At 31.3% G+C, this 23689-nt stretch overlaps 1 protein-coding gene across 2 annotated transcripts in view; it reads right to left on the bottom strand.

Annotated features, from left to right (window-relative positions):
• Positions 1-21425, bottom strand: part of knrl (knirps-like) — a 58384-nt gene extending 36959 nt beyond the window's left edge. Inside the window, exons 1-3 of one of the 2 annotated variants that reach the window (XM_070111465.1) lie at positions 21225-21425; positions 18589-19506; positions 10790-10857 (exon numbers count right to left, since the gene is read on the bottom strand). In XM_070111465.1, the coding sequence (XP_069967566.1) occupies positions 10790-10816 (27 nt within the window). In that variant the 5' untranslated portion in view covers positions 10817-10857; positions 18589-19506; positions 21225-21425. Of the gene's footprint in view, positions 1-10789; positions 10858-18588; positions 19507-21125 lie in introns of both variants that reach the window. The other variant, XM_014237381.3, reaches the window with a different exon arrangement.
• Positions 21426-23689: the final 2264 nt, after the last annotated feature.

The following is a 23689-nucleotide window of genomic DNA, read 5'->3' on the forward strand; positions in this document are numbered from 1 at the left end:
TTGTGCAATTTTTATTTTCGGCCAGAAGCTATAATGATATTTCTCTGTCTGTTGCTATTTATTGTACAAAAAATAATGAAATGAAATGACCAGTCACTTTCCTAGATCGCTCGTACATGGCTCGATGTATAAGTAAGCATTTCATTCAGTGCTGACTGGGAGGTGTCATAGTCCATTAAAGATGTATTCATTTAGTACAAGATAATTTTTTTTCTATTGGTAGAAATAATAAATGATGATTAGTCTCAGTTCATTTACTAAATGAATATATTTGAAATTATATAATAATCTAATAGGTAAAAAATTGCCTTATTTCTAAATCCATCATGAGCAAAGTCCAGATGTGCTAAGAAATGTAATATTTGATTAGATTCTGCTTGATTTTTAACTAAAAAGGAGATTTGAAAAATATATACAAGCACCATTGTATTTTTACATTTCCAGAAAGGTTTATTTTTTAATTATACATTTGTATTTCTTTCTTTAGTATTATCTTAGTTTAGTGGCTTAACTTCAGCGGCAGAAGCTCAAGAAACGACCTTTCAACAAAAATATAAGGCAGCCAGTCAGTCAGTCAACGAAATTTCACGCCTGTTTCAATGACTGTTAAAATTTTCATGCTTAAGTGTGCCATAACTCATGTGTTATCAAAGCAAAAAAAAAACGTAATGAAAACAGCTATTAGTCAAACAAAAAAAATATTATTTCAGCATTTTCCGCTATGCTCAACTTCTTCTTATTTGCATAAACTCAACATACATATACACAATAACAGATCTAACACAGCGGGCGTAATGCGTTAAGTTGTTACACTTTTCGTTTTCATTTTCATATAAAGTTTTTGTTGTATTTTTAATTTTTTTTTTGTTGTTTTGGGCGTCGGTAATTGCAATAATTTTCTTAGGCAACTCAGGCGTAACGCTTTAATAGCATTGTGTGTATGTGTTGTTGCCTGCTACTGTTGCCGCTTTGGATTCCCTTTTTATACGTGTGTGCGTGTATGTGCCTATATATGTACGTATGTATGTATGCATATATGTATATATGCATTTTGTGAACATTTTACTGCTTTTTCAAGGTTGAGGTCAAGTGTAAGTGGTTTGGCGTCTCTGATTGTTGTTAATATGCTTTTAAGTAGGTTAGTCGCAAATTATAGCAAGTACCCATAAATATGGTTTGCATTGTTTAATATATAATCATATTTTTAACTAGTTCATTTAATTTTCGCTTTTTAAGTAGTATAAGGCTGAAGCATTATGAAAAACTGTATAAAATAAATGTTTTAATACACTTAAGAAATGGTTATATTATTTCTTTAAGCTAAAGGGTTTGACTTTGAAAACATTTTGGATATAACATATATATTTACATATGTACTGAATAAAATTATATATATATATAAATTATATATTTGTTTGGTCTGAAAAAACAATTTTGTTTTCACAGCAAAAAGTTGCTGTTTCACATTTCAAAGTAAATTTTGAAAATTAGATAATTTTTCATAACTTGAGGCTGGCTTAACCCTTTAAACGCAACTATATTATAATTTATATTATAATTTGTGTCCCAGTAGTACACTAATACTCCTTATAAGGCTACAAATGCTTAGTCTTATCGCTAGCAAATGCGCGCGCTCACAAACAATTAAACACGCAGATAAAGCTCAAGTAGAAATACACTGGATCAAACGCGCATGCGTATATATGACTGAATACACACACATACAATTACATTTGCACAAAACACTACCTACTTGCTGTAGCTCGGCTTTGCTACAGCATGTCAAAGGAAGAAAGTGACTGCAGCGCCCGACTTTTCAATTAAAAGCCGCAAACAATATTTATTTATGTGTAAAATACATTTTAGCGTAAGCAACATTTAAACGGCAACAACAAAAACAAAAATGAAAAAACATGCTGTAATTACTTTATTTTGTTGTGACTGCAATGGCAAATTGTTGTACGTGGCCGAGCTAAGTAGTAGAGCCGGCGCATTGTAGGCAACTATAACAACAACAATCACAACAACAACATGAAAGCCTGGCTCGCATGTGAACGGCGCGTAAAGCAAGAAAGCGAATATGAAACGAGTTGAGGAGGTAAATGCAACACGCACATTGGTTAGACGACAGTAATAACAGCAACAACAAACAATTAACAAACGACTGTTGCAAAAGCAGGCGACTGCAGCTGGGCAGCGAACGCTAAGCCAATTGAGTGGCTGCTGCAGTCAGCTGCGGCAAGACAGAGCATAGCATATCAAGACATAGCATAGCATGGTATGGCATGGCATATCTTTTGGCATGGCATGTGCAAAGCGATAGCGCAACAACAAGCGCATTTGCTGTTGCCGCCACTATGAGTATCGTCAACTACCGCAAACGTTTAACGCAAAAAATTCAAAACTCGCATGCAACATTAGCCAGCACATGTTGGCATGCCACACCGCTTTGCCCACCACCCTACTGGCTTTCTACACTGCGCCGCCGCTTTCTATACCACACTGCAAGCAGAGTCATTGATTGCCGTGCAGCATCCAGACCTTAAGTGCCTGCAGCGCACGTTGGAGTCGCCTACAATGCGCATTTACTCCGCAAACTTTTATTTCCTTTACCTACGTATGACACTGTATGTGTGTCTGTTTGTGTGGGTTTGCGTTTGGTCTGCACGACGTAAAGGATGATAACTCAATTAGAGTAGTGAATTGATGTTGGCAATTAACTCGCAATTAGAAATGTACGCAGCGCGCTCGTTGTTGGTCGTCAACGACAGCAGCCATGCTTGCTATAGCAACAACAACAAGCAGCTGTAGCTGGCTGGTGTAGCGATCACGCATTTGGTATGTGAGTGTTTATATTATATTTTATAGTAGTTTTTTTGTTGTTGTCTTCTTCTCTGTAGACAACTCTAAAAGGGAGTTTTGCTGCTGCGATCGTTTCTCTTAGTCAACTGTCTGTTAAGTTGTCTACATTTTTGTTGTTGTTGTTAGCTGGCAAATTTGATATTCCTTTTCCAACGCTCGATGATGTACTGCTGTCGACAAGTGCTCAATCGCCTTTGCTATGCGTGCAGTTACTCATGAAGCATACATGTTAATATATCTTGAGATAGATATAGTCACAATTATATACATACAATACATGTATTAGACGATAAGTAGAGAAAAACATATCGAAAGATATTTTGCATCCCCTCCAGGACAGCCAGCAATAATAAACCCTCTCGCTATTCAAATAATCTTTGATTGTTAAATAAAAAAAAAAGAAATATTATAATAATAAATATTAAAAATAAATCTATTTAGCTCATGAGTTTGAAAGTAATGAAAAGTTCCACTTCTTTTACATTTTGTTTTGCAATTTTTTATTTTACAACTTTTTCGGTTTCCTTATATGGACTTCAAATATTTCGCTTCGAATATCATTGTTTTAGCTATTTTAAGTGCCAGTCATTATAGATGCAGTTTCCTTACAGTTTTCTTATATTCACTTTGGCAATTGAAGGCGCATAAGCAACTGTTGTTTATATGTACACATATAAATCAAAAAGGCTTGGGGAAAATACCAAATAAATATTAGTAATCAAGTTGGTTTCTTAAGTCTTTATTATATAAATTTTTTACTTAGATTCTATATTATTTAACAAACAAAGAAACAACAACAATAGACTTAAAAACTGTGGGTGCTAAAAATTTTAAATCGGAATTTAAAGCAAAACGTATAAAAAAATATAAAAAAATGAAATAAAAAATTAAAGAAATAAAAAAAAATAAAAAAATTATGATAATTTCTTTGAAGTTCATAGGACAATTAATAATTTCGTTTCTTAAGTCGTTTATAGGACATATTGAATACCTTAGATATTTTTAGTTTATTTTTTTTTTAAGTCTCTGTTATACTAGTTACACCAAAAAAACTTGGATTTTAAAGAACTAAAGTTTAAAAAGTTAAATATTTTTAGTTTTTTCCGTCTCCGTTTTAATAAATTACCTACGTCTTAGAGAATTAAATTTGTTTAGTTCTTCATTAAAAAAAATTATATTATTGTAATATTATATATATTCATAAAACTTAATCTATGTTGATTTAGCGAAATTTTAAAACGAGAAAACGAATTTAAATTTTAATATTTGGTGTGGAAGGTAAGGCTTAGAGAAAATTTAAATAAAATAAATAAAGTAGTTGTTTCGTTATTTATTTATTTTTTTTTACTTTTATTTATTTTGTTTTAAGTAACGCATAATAAAAATGTAAAACAAAAATAATATTAAAAACATATATAAATTTTTTTTTTGATATACATACATAAATATTCACGTATTTAATTTTGTTTTTAAATTTTTTTTTACTTTATTTAATTGTTTATAACGTTTGATAAAAAACCTAAATGCTATTTTTTTAGTTTGTAAATATATACATTTTTTTCTTGCTCTATAGGTCTATTATACTTTATATGTATATTACTTTAATTTTTTTTTATGAAAAAGTTGCTTTGTTTAACTTTTTTAACGCTTCATTAGTACTTAAATCCAAAAAAAATTAAAAATTTTAGTTTTTAAAAACTTTTTCAATTCTTATTTTTCTTATTGATTTTTTATACATACATACATTTTATTTTTGAAAAAAAATTTTTTACCAAAATTTTTGAATATATTTACTTTATTTATTTCGTTTAACGTTGAATAAAAGATCTATATCCATTTTTTTTTAATTTATATGTAAATAAAACTTAAATATTTTTTATTTTTTCAAATAAATTTAATTTATTTAACTTTTTACGCTTAATAAATAATTAATATATTTTTTCTATATTGCTATATTTTTTCTCTTTTTTTTAATTCATATTTTTTGTAAGTTTATTTAATTTATATTTTTATTTAATTTTTCGTTACCTCAACAACAGACATAAATTCAGTCAGCAGACTACAAAAATTTCAATAATTAATAGGATTAGTATATATCTAGTACGAGATTAAACAAACCGTAAACACATACACTCAAGTATGTACCGTTATGTGCTCACTAACATTAAATAACTGAATTAAAAACGAAAAATGTTTCGTTCCACTTTGGCTAACAAATCAAGTGATTTTATAACTAACCTGTCATTTTAGTTCATTTAACTAAAACCGCACAGCATCTGTGGCTATAAATTTAATTTAATGTGTAGCACCAGCATTTTAATTAGCAAATATGTGCAGACACACAAATAAACCTAACATGCATACACACCTACATAAAAGAGCGACTAGCTCAGAGCAGAGCAATATAATTATATTCATACTTGTTAGCATGTATGTGCTGTGATATTTATGAGCGGCAAAAATTAACCGCATTGTTCTTCATTTGAAAAAATATTGCTCATTTGCGTATGGCAGCACTGTGCGACAAGTGGAGCACCTAAGGCGAACTGCCGCGCAAAACCAAACAAAAAAAAATTTAAAAAAAGACAAACAAAAAAAATTATTTAAACAAAACAAGAATAAATTAAAAATTATTGATAGCTAAGATTAGCAGTCTTTAAAAAATATACCAATTAAAATTAGCGCTAAAAATAATAAGGAACCATAGCGGCGGTAGAGCAAGCTGTTAGCGCTGCGTTGCAGTTTGAAAGTTTTTTTTTTTCTGCTCGTGTCTCTTAAATGTCATAGAATTTATGCAATCTTTTTAAATCAACAATATAATCATCTAATTAACTTACACTGCTATGTATCACAAGCGCAAGCGGCAAATTAAACACGTGCATACATGTATATTTATGAGAGAATAGGTGCTTATTTGGTAAGCCGATACGTGTGTCATAAAGCGAAAATTCCCAAATATCACAAGAAATTGTGTATCAAATTTAATGTGCCCGACTACACTACAAATTCAGCTTCGATGCATAAAATACACGATTTAACGAAATTTATATTCAAATATTGACATTTAGTATGCTGTTAGCAGTTGGCGTAAGCGGCTATAAAAAAGTTGTTGAGTTGTTGTGTTTAAACATTTTGGTTTGTTTTGAGAAAAAATCTGTTGTATAATTTTTTTTTGTTTATTTAAATTTTTATTTAATTTAATTTTTTTGAGTTTTTTTTGCTTGTAATATTTGATATAGGAGAGGCTCTTTCAGAATAAAATAAATAAATAGAAATTTCATTTTGTTTATAAAAAATTTGAAAACCGAAATTTTTGGAAAATTTAATTTCTTTCGGTCTTTTAGTCTAAAGCTGATTTAATCTTTAAACTATAACCATTAAATAAAATTTTTAATATTTGAAGCTGTCAAGAACTTTCAATAATTTTTATAGGAGAAATCTTATGAGATTACTAAATACTTAAACTCGTCCGAAAATTTCACTTACTACAGTATAGTTATAGCTCTACGCAGTTTTGGAGTCAGCAAAGTCTAAATGGCGAAACTCGCACATATCATAAGGCAAAGTGCTAAAACTAAGCATATTTTGTGTTAGTAATAACGATTCTGTGAAACTATCTAATATCATATCACATTTTTTGGATTTAATAGCTTAAACCCGCCTTAATAAAGTTCTGCAATCAACACATAAATTTTGTTATTATTAAAGGTGTTCAAAGCTTCAAAACTTGAAATTTTATCTGTAAAAATTTGTCGATGCCGCTTAAAGATGCCAATAATTTTAAATTGAAGAGTTAACCACATTTATTTTAGATTCGAAGCTACTATTTTCTAAAAAGTTAAACTCGCCTTGAAAATTTTATTCACACTACCAGCAAAATTTCCACTTCTTCAAGCCAAATTTTTCACTCCAAAAACTAACCAAGCATAGTCTACACCACATTAAACTCATTTTAATGCTAATGCTCTAGTTTGCTATTATTTAATTTAATACAAATCTGCTTAGCTGGTCAACTGCTATAGATTTGTATTTGCATATGCAATTTTGAACTTTCGTGGCACTTTACGCTTTTGTCTTGGCGTTTATGGGCACTTTGTGTGACCATTTGTACGATTTGTTCGTCATCTGCGTCAGACTTAACGGCCGACCGTTTGCCTTCAAAGCGATTTTGGTGATAATTTTCTAACATTGTCTAACTGTTTTAATTTCCAATTAATGCATACAAATTAGCTTATGATGTATTAAACAAGAAAAGAGTCAAACTAGGTGGCCGCAATTGGGAGAAATTATCAATGTACATAGCTGAGAAGACTTTGAATCTTCGATTTAAATCTTGAGAGCAAAACCGAAGCTTTAATATGCTACTTAGGCTCTAAAATTAATTTTAGCTTGAACTTCAGACTACCAGAGAAGCTAACAGCAGCCGTGTAACCCGCAACAGCCGGAACTATGTAACCGAAAGGGATCCTGATTCATATCCTTCCGCAGAACTCCATGCAGTCCTGAGTAGTTAACACCTTTAATTTGAGTGTTGGTTGTCTCTTACAATGCTAACATCATACATTATTTGACCTCAGAGGGGCACAGACAGATCTCTGTTAGCTAAAAGGGTTTGCATTCAATCTCCTCTAGGCAAATTTGTGTGTCCTCAGATCTAAAGAGAATGTTTGCTGACGAAATGTATAGTCATAGAAGTAATTGAGAAAACTATTTTTAAGCAAGAAAACGTGTTATACTACAAAAATGTGTTTCGAATATTTGGCAGTTCGCTATAATCGATAATTTGCCAACGATTACAACTATATTGAATAAGGAAATCGATTTTTAAAAACAATACTTTTCTTAAAACTATTAGAACTTCTCAGCCCGCTCGTGATTTGAAAACTCGAAATTTACAATACGCTAATCGCATGGACACCCACAACCACCTTGTACTACGCATCGCTTTGTGCCAACATTTTTTCACTCTAGTATAGGTAATTAAGTATTAAAATAACTGATCATCACTGCCACTCATTTGTTGACTTTCAGTCAACTAAGCTGTTTCGTATTTAATAAAAGTTACTTATAAATCATCCACCGTGAGCATCTCACTGACCTTCAGGCAGTCATAACCGACTAGCCGCACTAATCCCAACCCAAACGCTTTGCTAAACATCTAACACCTTAACGCGCATTACGACTAAAGCACAGCTTAGCACACACTAGTTAAAACACGACAAAAGCAAGAAACAGATAAAATTTCATAATTAATAAACCACTTCAACTTAATTACGATTTTACAAAACTGTTTAAATACAACCGCTTATTAAATGCTAAATTCCACTTATGTAGATTATACTATAAGAGTTATTGATTCCTTATTGATTTCCTATCATCGCATAAGAAGAAGCAGTAGCCGGCGCAGCCCGTGCGGCATGACATCACACATCATCAAGAGCGGCAGAAGCGGCAAAGCCAGCGGCATCGGAGGCTACAGAGTCACTGCCAAGTCAGCCACTAATAACCGAAGTGTCATAAAGAACGAGTTCTACTTTCTGTCCCTGCTGCTGCCGCGTCTGCCGTCGCTACTATTATGTGAATTTATTTATACTCATATGTAAATATTGCCGTTTAATGAGCACAACACTGCGCGCATGTCATATGCGCCTGCGTCGTCGTGTAGCACTCATATATTGTTTGAAATGTGCGCTTTGTCTGTGGTAATCAAATCAAAGTCAAATAGTCGAGCACTCGCTCTGCCGAAGAGGTGTAGGCCAAACAGTGTCGTTTATTGTACATTGAGCATTGGCTGAGTGACAGCTTAGCGTTGACGTATGAGTAATAAGGAAGTGTTTGGCTGGCATATTTGCTTTTGTTTTTGCCTGTTTCTAGCATTATTGGTTTTAGGTTGCGCTTGTCAGCAGCTTATACTCGCTTCTGTATAGCCTTGTTCTTTACAACATGAAATATGGCAATAGGCAACAGGTCATGTTTTCGTGTTCTGGAATTTTTATGATGTGATTATTGGTATTTCAAGTTAGACTCGTAAGAAGCTTAGAACTTTTGGCAGTAAATTCAATATGAAAAAAAGAACAAGAAATGTTAACTTCGGTTGCTCCGAAGCTATAATACCTTCACAGGTGCACTTTTTATAGCATAAACTGTATATCTGTGTTTTATCGGTGCGTTTGAATGACAGCTATATTCTATAGTGGTCCGATCTGAACAAAATGTTCGGATATTGTGCCGATGCCCTTGACTACAAATCATGCCTAATTTTCTGAAGAAAACTTGTAAAATTATAAAGTTTTCCATACAAAGACTTGAGTTTCCGACAAATGAGCAGCTTCTTGTGAAGAAAAGAAAGAGTGCTAAATTTTAGATAGCTATCTCAAAAAATGAGGGACTTGTTCACGTATATACGTATGGACAGATAGAAAGACATTGGTTAAACTACTCAGCTTATCAAGCTGATAATACCGGCATTTTCCTTTGAACACCATCTTCAGACTTAGTTCTTTCAGTAAAGTTCGAGCGAATACAAATGCACAGATATGGTATGTATTCAACAGCCCTCAAAAAATTATAGAGTCAAAAACGAGCACAGTGAAGTACTTTATTAGAACTTTTGATAGTATAGTATTACGATGTTGTTCAGAGTAAATCATCAAAATATTTAACTAAAGAACTCTAATTCCAACTGAAATATCGTTAGGTGGTGACAAGACGAAGAGCATTTTTAATATAAAGAAATTTTTAAGAAAGACCAGCAGAAATAGAAAAGGAGAAGATGCGCAAAAACTCGCTTTACAGCGGCTTGCAAACGTTTTTCTAACTTTACTCAGATTTACCAGAGTAACAACCCCCTCCCAAATGGGAGCATGCACGGTGCCATTGCCTTACCTTTTTCAAAAGCACACTTATCATATCAACATTACATTTATTATCAGCGTTTTGTGATCTCATTTAAAATTTTAATCTCATTTAGTCACTCGAAACGCGACTACATACCCACACTCACACATTAGCCGAGTATATGAAATAATATTTTTATGACCGAAAATTTTTTTTCAAACCGCAGCGTGTTCATAATAAATTTTGTGTTTTACGACTTCTGGCGTCGTTGTTGTGGTTTGTAGTGTACAAGTATATAAAGTTTTATTGCCGATTCTTATACACACTTCTATACATATACATATACATATATATACACATATATATTTGCATGAACACTTTTGGTTAACCAAAAGCACACACCCATACAAGCTTATAAGTGTGCTTGAACTAGCTCAATAAGTTTTTTCTTGTTTGTTGTTGCTGTGGTTTTTTTTTTGATTCAGGGAGGGCTTTTAATTTTTATCATTTGTCAGCGCCGAACACCGCGAACGATTTGTGTGCGCTCGTAAAAGTTTAACAAATAAATGTCGTTCAGCCTGGGAGGTAGCCAGCACCTGAGTATGGGGACCACCAAAAATGCTGACCGTTATCCCACTACACACATTCTACATACATGCACATTAACACCAGCTTTTTTGTATGGGAATTTATGTACGTTTATTTATATGGCGACACATTTTAAGTGATATTATAGTTATGCGCATGATTGACCGCAATATTTCGAGGCACAGTTGCGTTTTGCGCGCTCCTGCCCCTGTCTTACTTGCCGGTTGGTCTTTTTGGCGTGTGACCTACTGCAATTATTATATATATATATATTTTTTTTTTTTTGATTTTTATTTACCTGCTTTAGTTTGTATTTGACTCAACCTGAAATTGTGAATACCAGTGAAAATGAAAGCTGTTTTGACCTTTCTGTTTCATTTACATTTAATTTTTTTTACTTCTGTTAGGAATTTGTATGACAAGTCGGATTTTTAATAAATTAAGTATGTGTGTACATAAAATCTTTTTAATACAGTATTGTGAAAAAGGTGTGTACACTTACCGCATAAGGATTATCCTGATTCATCATTTTGATAGATTGTGTTTTGTTGTTATTGTTGCTGAAAAGATCTGAAAATATTTAAAAATGTTTAAGTTATTTAAAATTTTACTATTGTGACGTTAGATATCAGCATAAATAGGTTAAGATTTATTTTGAATATGAAAAGGCTGATAGCACTTGGCACTCAGGTTGTATAAATAAATACCACATGAAGCATTTTTCTTTCTAAACAGTGATTCTGACTTTGGCTTAAGATATAATATCAGAAACCAAATTCTATTTAAACTTTTACTAAAAGTAAGCGGAAAATTCTTTTAAAGCATCATTAAAACTACCTAAAACTAGATATCTTCCGGCTATTAACTTAAGCGTTTATTCAAGCCAAGAAAAGTTTAGCTGAATAACATACTTATAGCATTCAGCGGGTTATTCAGCTAACTTTTTCTCAAGCTGAATAAGTGTTGAAGTCAAAAGTTATGAAAGTTGAAGTTTAACGGCTTTTCTCGCTGAAATTTAATCCGAAAAATAATTTTTTGACAATAAAAGCCAATTAAGTAGATGCAATCTTCGAAGAATGTTGTCCACAAGTCATGAATTTTTAAACTTAGATAATCTTTTAATGCCCATTAAGACAACCTAAAACTGGAACTCTTCAGCGCTTTATTCAGCTACCTTATTAACCAGCTGAATAAACGCTGATGGCAAGAATCTTGAAAAAACAAATATGAAGTGGCAGCTTAATGACTTTTTAGACTGGAATTGGATTCGTTTAAGTTCGAACCAGTATTAATTATTTTCCGACAATAAAGAAATATTAGAGGAGTGGCTCTGAAGGGCATATCTACAAAGCAAGAATCTGCAGGCTCCAATATTATATATTTATACAAGTACAATAATATAGTTTTTCAAGTTTTCTGTCTTTAAGAGGTGGTTTTGCAAGTTTACACATGACAGACCTGATATTAAATTAAATCATCCCTATTAAGCTAGAGTTACCTTAAATATATTTTAAATGCAAAAAAGCAGAAGCGCAAAGTGTTAATTAATAATGATAAATGCAAATGTACTTACAGCAATTCTAATTGATTTCGCTTACATTTATGTTTCAAACGACTTTACTGCTTTGCAAGCAATTTCTGCAAGCTTCCTATTATAATCTATATTTATGAGTCTACATTTAAATACTTGACAGCAATTAAGCTGCAAGGCATCCGCGTTGGTGAATGTTGCTCTGCAAACTCATCAAATAATAGCAGAAAATTGCATATTTATTTAACAAGTGGCCACAGACTTGACTACTTGTAGAACAACAAACTAGATATACAAAGCAACTAATTCCGCCTATTTATACCAGAAAGGGTCATACAAGTTAAAGGTAATATATGGATTACCGTAATAGCAGTTTAATAGAAAAAAAAAACAATAATATAAGCAATGAAATTCAAATTATTTTACTGTAGCTTTATTTATAGTCTACCCCCAAGTAGATTAACAGCACTGACAACTTAACCATATAGCAACAAAAGTATTCAAATAAACCCATCTTTAGAACTCAGCAGTCGTTACAACAAACAGCAACAAGTACATTATTGTTGTCAGCCACTGCTGCTGGCCAGCTTCAGCAAATGTGACTATCGTGTGCTTCATACAGTTAACTACAAACTGGCAGTGGCTGCACCCATCTACTCTTGATTCAATAAAAAAGTGAAAAAAATCGCTAACTATGCAATATAGAAGACTAGCAGATACAATTGCAGCAGCAACAAAAATAAACTGAACATAAGTTTACAATAACAAAAATGCTATGCTTGTAAACTTACCGAAGAAGCTACAATTGTCAAAAGAGTTGGGCCAAAAACGGCAAATAAATATTTAGTACAATCAGAACAACAATTTAATATGCCGCAAGCGATGTGCTGCACCCACAGCAAGTGCTCATATTTGTAGAGGGACCACAAATTTTGAACACATTCGAGATTGTAATAAATAAGGTAGTTTGCGCAGTGGGGAAATTTGGGAAATTTTTAAATAAAAATACATATTTTAAATTTGGTAATTAGTATTTCCTACTAAGTAATTGATAACAATAATTAGTAATTAGTAGATTACGAACTTAATTACCTGTAATTATTTTTTAGTGTAATGAGTACTTTGTACTTAGTAAGTATGATTTAGTATTCAGTATTTAGTATTTAGTATTTATATTTTAGTATTTAGTATTTAGTATTTAGTATTTAGTATTTAGTATTTAGTATTTAGTATTTAGTATTTAGTATTTAGTATTTAGTATTAAGTATTTAGTATTTAGTATTTAGTATTTAGTATTTAGTATTTAATATTTAGTATTTAGTATTTAGTATTAAGTATTTAGTATTTAGTATTTAGTATTTAGTATTTAGTATTTAGTATTTAGTATTTAGTATTTAGTATTTAGTATTTAGTATTTAGTATTTAGTATTTAGTATTTAGTATTTAGTATTTAGTATTTAGTATTTAGTATTTAGTATTTAGTATTTAGTATTTAGTATTTAGTATTTAGTATTTAGTATTTAGTATTTAGTATTTAGTATTTAGTATTTAGTATTTAGTATTTAGTATTTAGTATTTAGTATTTAGTATTTAGTATTAAGAATTTAGTATTTAGTATTTAGTATTTAGTATTAAGTATTTAGTATAAGGCATTTAGTCCACTGTTCTTCATTTACAAGCGTCAATCCGTCTTACTCGTTTTGGTCATGTGCGGTAGAATAAATATTTGCTTTACAATATTTTTATGTCTTTTGTTGTTGTTGTTTTTTTCGAAATCTTGCTAAATTACAGTTCTAACTAAAGCAGTGCAGCACCAAAATAAGATGTTGCAAGAGTAGAATTGCTTCTTATTCTATTGTTTAATGCAGTGCTTGCGCAAAAATCCCTTCTACACATACACATCACACACGTAAGTGCACGCTTATGTATGCATATATAAGTATTATGTGAGTATAAGTGCATAGCTTGAATGCTAGGCGTGTGCAACGGCAAACAAAAGCCATCCGCCATCCGCTTGCCACTTGTTAAACAAAAACAGGTGTTTGCAACAGCTGGTGGAGCGTTTAACTTAGCACCCAAAAACGAAGAAGAAGAACACTGAAAAAATTGCATGGTAAAAAATAGCTTTCACACTTTTTTTGCGGCACGTTGCTGCTGTACAGTAGTAATGAGTTGTTTTGCTTTAAATTTTTTCACATTTTGCTAGATTTTTTCAGCGCTACCACACACACACAAACAAACGCGTCAAGGCTGCCAGCGTCAACGGCTCGCAATCATATGCCACACAATGGCTGAGGTGGCATCTTCTCAACTGCATGCGTTCCAAAAAAATTAAATCACAAAAAGCACCAACAATATAGCAGAACAGATATGGCTTTACATATGTAGATAGCTGCGCTGATAAACGCGCACACACACACATACACACACATATAACTGCTTTAAAGCACTTATGCAACTGCGATTCTTCTCTCATATGTGTGCTCATTCTTGTTTACATTTAAATGCATCCGCAAGTGTTCTACTCGTACACTCATACATATACATATATGCAAACATATTAACAAATGCTAGCATTCGTTTGATTGCTTGTGCGCATTCTCGCTTGCTTCTAGTATAATTTGCATAGCATTTAATGTAGACTCGCAAATCGTAGCTAAAAAATATCGTTGCAAGCTACATACTACACACTACACATTGCGATTGCAGCCGCAAAGTTTGCGAGCCAAAACGACCTTGACTTGTTAATTTGCCGATGAGTGATGCTGGTTAAGAGGCAACGAAAAAAACGCGAAAAAATTAAGTAGTATTGTGAAAAATAATGCAATGCAAAGTTGATATGGAAAAATTGAGCAAATAATATGTAGCTAGTGAGGAAAAAGAGGGGAGAGCAAACGAAAAATGTGTTGTCGTAGGAAATTTGGAAATCATGATAATTTATTTCGAATCATATTTAGTTTAAGAAAACGTTTTTACAATTTTTCTAAATTTTTTCCAAGCAATTTCTTTTAGTGGTTAAAACGATTAGCTTCGCTTTTATTTTACAGAAGAGAAGTTTACAGTCACGATAACTAACCCTCAATTGAAAATTCTGGGAAGAGGTGAGTCAGAAGTTACATTAATATATATTTGTATATAACATCTGAAATTTTATACCCTAAACAGGCTATATGAAGTTTTTCATGAAGTTTGTAACACCCAGAAGCAAACAGCGGATACCCTTTAAAGTATATACATATATTTATAAATGATCAGCGTGATGAGCTGGGTCGATTTAGCCTTCTTGGAGAGAAAAGGACATGTGCAAAATTTCAGATCAGTACAGGGCTAAATCGACTCCGCCCATCAATAACAAGTTGCTGAACTCGGAACAAAAAAGTCGACAAATATTTCATGAAAACCACAAAACGCTTTCTTTAACGCTAAGAGGATTTGTTTTACATATTTTAGACCAATTTTAGCATTGCGTATGACTTAAATGACTTATTACTGCCACAAATGTATAACTAATGGTTAAGGCATGGAACTATTCAAAATCAAACATATTAGCGCAGGATTGCATCGAAAGTGCTGCCAATTTGTTTGAGGTAAGGTATGTTCGATTCGCTACTCTCTAACGCTTTGGCCCTAGCCCTATCAACTATTGCTTTATGTCGACATAGCATCAAGCGGTTCTTATAAGAACCTATATACAAGAAAAAAATTAATTCCAAGTTTTCAAGCTTAGCTGAATAACAACAGAACTGTGTTTAGCGAATTCGTCGAAAAGTTTTTTTACACAAATATAAGCGTATTTAAAATTTTCCGTACTGGTGACAACTAATCACTTGGGTTTTACCATAATTAGAGGAATTAGGCAAATCACACTTATTTTTTAACAAACTGGTGATTAGAAAAATAAAAAGTTGGATTCGCTCCACAAAATAATACCGAGTTTTCAAATGTATTTTTAAAAAATTTTCCAAAAATCTCAATAATTTAGCGATTACAAAGCTGATTGGCTTTACGAGTATAGGTTTAAATATATACCGTTACGTCTTAATGTAATTTGATAGTTATATACTTAGTTTGGTTATCGCCTATTTTCCTACAAGGGAAGGCGTTGTTGTTGAAAATGGCATTTATTCTATCAATATTTGTTTTTATCTCGAAACATATTTTTGTTCGTCACTATTAATAAGGAAATGTGACAAAGGCAAATAATTTTTTCTAATACACTCTCTATATTGCACTTGTATTAGCAAATATATCATAAATAAAAATACATATAGACAACTATTCTATGGAATTCACTAAAGTATTTTTCACATTTCAAAGCTTTTAAATTCAACTGAGGAAAATTTTTTAGGAAGTTTTATGTTAAACAAGAAACTGCAATATAAAAAAAAATTATCCCAAACAGTTCAGAAGTTAGGGTAGTTTTAATTAATACAGAGTCTTACTTATATGTGGAACGTTGGTTGCTCTTAATCCAGTAAAGTTAATTTTTTGGCTCAGCATAAAATATATATATACATATATATAAATACGATTTATTTATAAAAACAATGGTTTCGATCCCTTTTTTGTCGAAAGTCAGATTTTTTTCAAAATATTTTTTTTTCACATTCATATAGGTATTATATCTGATGTAAGCATACATTAAGCAAACAAATTACGCTCAGATACGGTCTCTAAGAAATCAAGTCAGCGTTAAGAGTAAAAATAGTTATATATCGTAAATTTTCTAAAAATATATGCACGCAAACACATACATGACTACTTATATACATATGCACGAAAATATATACATGCATACACACATATAATACATAAATATATACACACGTACACTATTTTTTTAATATGTTTGCGTTGCACTATTAAAATAATCATTTAGACTACGAGTTTTCAGGCTACGCCGATTCTATAATAAAACTGCCATATTTATTCGTCAAGTCGCACTCTTAGCTGGGCTGTTTTGCACGTAAGAAGAGTATTTTTGCTTTCAACTATATATCATTTCGTAATGGCTAATATCACTACGTATTTCGCTGAACTTTTAAACTGTTTACTTGCATGCAATGAAAACGTTTTATAATTTTAAGCTGCACTTGTTATACAAGCAGTTAAATATGTGCATATATAAAACATATGCATGTTTGCACTTAATTTCGCTGAGCGATATTTCTCAAGTCAACAGCAAATTCATTTCATATTGCGTTTGAATGACATATGGCCTACCCATATGAGTGCATTTCATGCACACGTGCATTTGCATTTATGAGACAGCAAAGATGGCTGCCGGCAATTTGTATATAAAAATTATACTATATAAGATAAACATGCAAAGAGTTAAACTAAGACTATGCATATAGTGATGCTTCGAGCAGTATATTACAATTAAGCTGGGTTTTGTTTATATGAAGGTGAATGTAATAGAAGAAGTGTGAATACATAGAATAAACTCTTTCACATTTTTCTAAATTTCTCCCTCCTTACAACTTTAATCGCCGTCTGAATACTGAATACTAACGAATTTGGAGTCTTTTTCTATATGCATGCAAATTGTGTGCAATTGGAATTGAAATAACAAAGTCTTACATAGACCTTACATGCTAGATGACTTATTAGCAATGCGCCTGCATGTAGGCAATACTAAATTATTATGGAAATTAAAAAAATTTCAACTAAAACTAACTAAGAAAGAAAAAAATATCAAACAATTATGTAGAAGATCCTCAAATATAGTTCAGAAAATAACTAAATATATCTTAATCATGCAGTTTTTATTACGAATGCCATTTAGTATAACATCAAAGCTACATATAAGCAAGATTTCTGCATATTATTACATCACTGATGTAGAGCTACGATTGCAGACGATTTTAGTAAAAAGTTGTTGTTTTGAGATAAGATGCAAAAATCCGTTACATATTGTAGAAGCCGAAAATATATAAATGAGTATAAACTATTATGCCAAAAGTACCGTTATTTACCAGCGACTCGAAAAGTATTGCAAATACTGTGAGCTCGGGGAAAAGCCTACAATTATTCATCTGGTTCGTTGTTTAAGTCTTTTGTTTGTTCGAGCTAAATTTGATTTATTAGTTCAAAGTAACTGGAGAATCAATGCTTATTAATAATATATTTACGAAAGACATTAAAAGCAATTACAACTGGGCAAGTCATGGGTTCAAATATTGACTAAGACAAATTTTAAAGGTTTAGATAAACTGTTCTCGTATTTCGTAGTATCGGTTAGTCCTGGACAGTGTATTATTTAAATAAAAAATTGCTTAGCTTATCTCCAGAAGTTCTACTGCATATTTAGCTGAAGTGTAAGCAAATTATATAATTGATAGGTTTGGAGCAATAATATTCAAAAATTTCAACCTTTCTCATTTTTATAAAGAAACAAAAAAAAAAAGTTTAATACTGACTACAACGGAGCTATAATTCTTCTAATCCTCCACAAAAAGAAAATTTTTCATACAAGAACTTGATTTTCATCTTTCAGCTTGAATTGCAACTATAAGCTATAATAGTTCCATAACGACGGATCCGACAAATTAGCAGATCTTAAGAAGACTGCTTAATACATATGCAGTTATTAAAATATTGATAGTATGACAAATATTTGGGAGTAATTTTGATCAAAGAGTAGCTCAAGGGGTCTATTAAACGCTTGCGGTCAGTCGTTCAGGCGTCCACCTCTCTTTTCAACCAATCAATACTTACCACTCTTATTAGTTAGTTATTTTCTTGAGTGATATTATAGCAGTACATACCTTATATTGAATGCAGGAGGAAATTAAGTTAAGCTACCCGAAAAATTATCCGAATATGTAACGCTGCCAATTTTTGGTTGACGTTACGGCTTTTGCTGTTGTTGTAATAATGTTTTTGAAGTAATTTTCGCACTCAGTAAATTATGACACTATTTTGTAGATAAATAATTTTTTTTATACTTTTTAAAGATATGTTTTTTTGCAAATTTTTTATTAGTTTTGTTTATATTTTTTATACATTTTAAAAATATGTTTCTTTGTGTATTTTTAAATTGTTTTGTTTATATTTTTTATCTCTGTAAAATATTTATTTTAAATTATATCTATATAGCATATTACTTAATGTTTTTTAAATTTGTTTCTTAATTTCTCTTTTAAATATATTTGCTTGCATTAAATATATTATTTTTAATATTTTATCAACTACTTTACAACAGTTTTATTGCTGATTTTAGGCATATTTTTGCCAAAAGTCAGCACCATATTTTACAATATTTTGTGCAATACTAAAAACATCAAGCATGTGTCCTCTCTCTTGTGCCTTCTTATTGCATTTACCTTTACGCCACGCATTGTCAACCAAAACAAAATATTAGCCACTAAACGCACGCGTGTAGTTGTTGTTGTTGAGCCTCTATGCTTGCGCAGTAGTTGCGTCTGCGCATATGACCTTTCCACCGCAATTAGGCATGCTTAGCTCTTTGTTGTATTACTGTTTTTGTTGCTTTGTTATATTACGTAGTTTTAGCAGAAGTCTTTATGATTTATTGCTTAATTTTCGTCCGACGTTTTTTTTTTCTTTATATTTTTTATTGCAATTTCTTTTTTAGTAACTTCCAGGAACACTTTGGCAAGCAAATAGTTGACAAATGATCTTCATATGCCCTACAATTTTGTTATTGTTTGCAGTTTTTAAGGCTAAAAATAAAAAAATAAAAATAAAGATGTGCGTAAAAAACGGCACTTAAGCAGCGCCTGCGCATAACTTTACACAAATTTGTTTATTTTAGTAAATTGCACTTTTACGCTTTATTTTGCAAACGTCTGCGCCTATTTGCTCCGATTTAGTGCTGTTGATCTTGTTGCATTTCACTATGCATAGCTTTAAATTTTATATTTGCTTTTATTGCACTTCGCCAGCAGTGTTTCACTACACACTGTTGATCTAAAAATTATTGGTATTAGAAGAGCACACCTTTATTTGATCGCCAGCTTGAGGTGTTGACAATCAGAGGCGGGTAGAGGGGTATGAAAAATGAAATGCGAAAGCGCCAAGTCAATAGTGCAGCAGCGATAGGCAAGCGTCAAGGCGTCGAAAAAGCCAGTAGACTATGACAAGTCGGTTGGTCTTTCTGGTGCGATGACAAGTGCATAGGTTAGTTTGTTTGCTGGCGCATTTGCTTATGTAGCTACATACATATATGTACATATGTACATATAAGTTTATGTAAGTTTTGCTGATTGTTTGTTGTTGTTTTGTAAGTGCTAGGTGTGCGCGTAAACATTACTAGCTTGCAACAGTGCGTTAAGGAAAGTAGAGTGACACGGAAAGTTGGTGAAAAAAGTGGATCATTATACTAATATTTGTGTTTTCATTAAAATTTTGAATATTTGTAGATAAAATAATAGAAATTTTTCAGATAAAAATTTAGCTTATGTTTTTAAATAAATAATTTCTTTTTTTTATTTCTGGCAAATCAATAATAATTAAAAAAAAAAACAATTAAATTATAGGTATATAGGGTAATTATAATATTAAAAAAAAATTCAAGAAATTATATAAAAATTGCAAAACAAAATTTTTATATTTTTTTACTTTTTGTTAAAATTTCTGTTAATAAGTATCTTTTTAAATTATAATTGGATGCAGAATTTATTTTTTTTGTTTTAGCATTTTTTTTTACCACTCAGTCCAGTTAGGATCACATATATCTGATCACAAATGTTTATGTTTTAATTTGTTAATTATAATTGTTTATAATTTTTGTTAATTTTTTTTGTCAACATTGTTTTAAATTTGATTCGAAGCAAACATATTTTTTGTTGTTGTAATATGTTTTTTTTGTCCAGTTGGTTCCATATATACATACATATATTCTCCATTTTATTTTTTCATATATTAAAATCCATGAATTTAATATGTATGTATGTACTTTTTTTTAATTTTCTATGATTATACAGTGTTTATATACACGTTTTTTTTTTTTTTTAAATAATAAATTATTTTTTTTAATCATAATTTATTTTAAAACTATTTTTGAACACTCGCCATACACATTAGCTAATATCTTTAAATTATTCGATGTAGTTATTTGTAGAAAAAAAATTTTTTGTTTAAAAAATGTTTATATTTAATTTTTGAAAACTGTTTTAATTTGCAACCGCACAATGCACCCATTAGCCGGCTACTTAAAGTACACAAAGAACCAACTTCACAGTCACCAAAACACACAGTGTTCTTAAGCTGGACTGCTGCTTCTGCAGCGCAGGGCTAACCCTAGCATCAGCCGTCAGAACACACGTACAACAATACATACATAAAAACATGCGTATGCGCAGTCAGGCGCTCGTAAACAGCTTTATTGTTTATAAAAATTCACCGTCGTCAAATTAAAAAACACGCCACATCAACTAACCACATTTTGGAGTATTTACTACTGTTGCACCGCGTTTGCAATTGCCGTCGTCGTTTCGTTAGCCGGCTGATTATTGTTTGGTTTTTCGTTCTGTCTATCTATGTGTGCCGCCGTCGCTGGGACGTGCTGTTTACGTGGTCGTGTTTGCCGCGTCGTGTTGTCGTTTAGCTGATCAAACGAACGAACCAGCAAGAAAGAAGCGCGAAGTACCACTAAAGGCGAATATTGCAAAGCCATTCTGCAAAGCAATCGGCAGCAGCATGCGCATATGCGCTCGCTGACCATGCACACACATAAACAGATATAAATATTTCCTATTGCTAGCTCTGTATGTGCAATAGCATGTGCAGGTATCGGGCTAGTTGGCAGGCAAGCCAGTTCACGCACACAAAGCCAACAGCCGAGTATAGGTAATGTAAGCGTCAGCGCAGCGCTGCGACTCTGCGCAGTTGCGGCAGCAGCATCTCTTTGACAGCAGCATACACAGATGAGTCAGCAGCGCCGATGTTGTGATCTCAGGCAGATGAGCAGCGAGCTAACAGGGATTTGGCAAACTAACAGCGATGCTATTGTTACAGCTGCTAAGTGTCGTAGTAACAGCGACAGCGCAGCTGATTGTTAGCTGTTAATGTTAACAGCAGGAGATATTCAGATGATTAAATATTTAATGTTATAACAGCAAGAGTTGTAAATAGACCGAGTGCTATTATAACAGCATGTTAAATTCATTGAATTTTATAACTAATAATAATTTTGTAAAATATGTACAGTCAAAATAAAATAATAATCGAATGGTAAATTATTATTACTAAAACCCTATACGAAACTTTTAAAATTATAAGTTTGTAAAACTAAAAAAGTATCTTCAAAGATTCAATAGTAGGAAATAAATTATTATTTATTTTTATTATTAGTACTTTATTATAAATTAAGTTAAGTTTTTTAAATAAAAAAATTAATTTTTGCTCTCTTAATGTTGCTCTCTTAAACATTTTTATATATTAAATTCAGTGCATAGTCTACCAAAAGACTAACTTAACATTCGTACTAGCTGTAGAGCTGTTGGTATATACTTTTTAAAGTATTTTCATCATTAATTACATATGCCACTTTCTGTAATTTTTAAATGACCGAACTGTTCACTGTTAAACGTGTTAATATCTCCCAGATTACATATCTCAAGTACTCTTAACTGTTAAGCATGTCAACTGTTAACACATTGCATTTACTATATTTAACATTGCCTATAAATGCACCAGTTACATCGACTAGTTCCCAGTTGTTGTTAAAACATATAATATTATGTTAAATTATCGCTGGCAGCGCTGTTGGTTTAGTAGACTCATATTCCGCAAATGATCCAATCGTGTTCTCATTGTTTAACATTAAGCAGCATATGAATAGCAAGTTCGCTGCTAAAGTCTTCAATGCTATTTAGCCGGGCGATAGATTGTGGTGCGGAAGAAATATAATTAATTAAAAGTTTTAATTTGAAAGAAATTTGGAAGAAAAATTACTATATTTATTGTGTAAGACAATCAAGTGAAGATTCCGTTTGTTTATTATTTTATTTTTGATTTATGCAAAAAAAAAACTTTATAAAATTTTTTTTATTTTTATATTTTATGATATTTTTGTATTTTATAATTTAAATATTTGATTTTTGTTTGTTTAGTTGTCTTTTTATTTTTAAATAAGCTACGCTTCATTTCTATAAAGTCATACAACAAATATATTTATTATTATTTTTAGATATTTTAATAAAACTTTTATAATGTTCTTTATATTTCCAATTTATGTTAATATATTTATACCTCTTTGGTTTTTTAGTATTAATATTTTATATAACATATTAAAATCTTGAATAAATGATTAATTTATGTTTTGCATGTTTAATTGCCTTTTATATTTAAAGCTGAGCTGATTTATTTAAAAATATGTAAAATATTTATATATGTATGTATGTATATGCATTTGTCGCCGGGAACTAAACTGCATATTATTTGGCCTTAAAAGAAGAATTTATTACTTCAACGCGGCAAATAAAGGTGTTTGAGTTTTGACTCATCAAAAGAAGCATTTTAGCCCGTAAAAAATTTTCTTTTATACACATTTAGTATTTTTGTACATTTACATATTCATTTTGTTCTTCCATTTCCACAAATGCTATTCTTCTAATGAGGTATTCAAATAGAAATTAATAATTATTGAGACTATTGTTTGCAGAAATATGTGTCAAATAAACATAAAAATGCCTAGTTATATTTAAGTGTACGATATACTTACATATATACACAGACTTATAGTATTTATGGTATGTACGTTGACATTATGAATATGCAAAATTTTTACAGCCGCTTAACGATAAATTTTTGAAGGTTCATGCCACATTTTTATGCTTATGAATATATTATATGCAACATAAATTTCTCATATGAATAATAACTGTTTTTGCGCTTAAACAA

This window comes from Bactrocera oleae, chromosome 6 (assembly GCF_042242935.1).
Source record: "Bactrocera oleae isolate idBacOlea1 chromosome 6, idBacOlea1, whole genome shotgun sequence".
Lineage (NCBI taxonomy): Eukaryota > Metazoa > Arthropoda > Insecta > Diptera > Tephritidae > Bactrocera > Bactrocera oleae.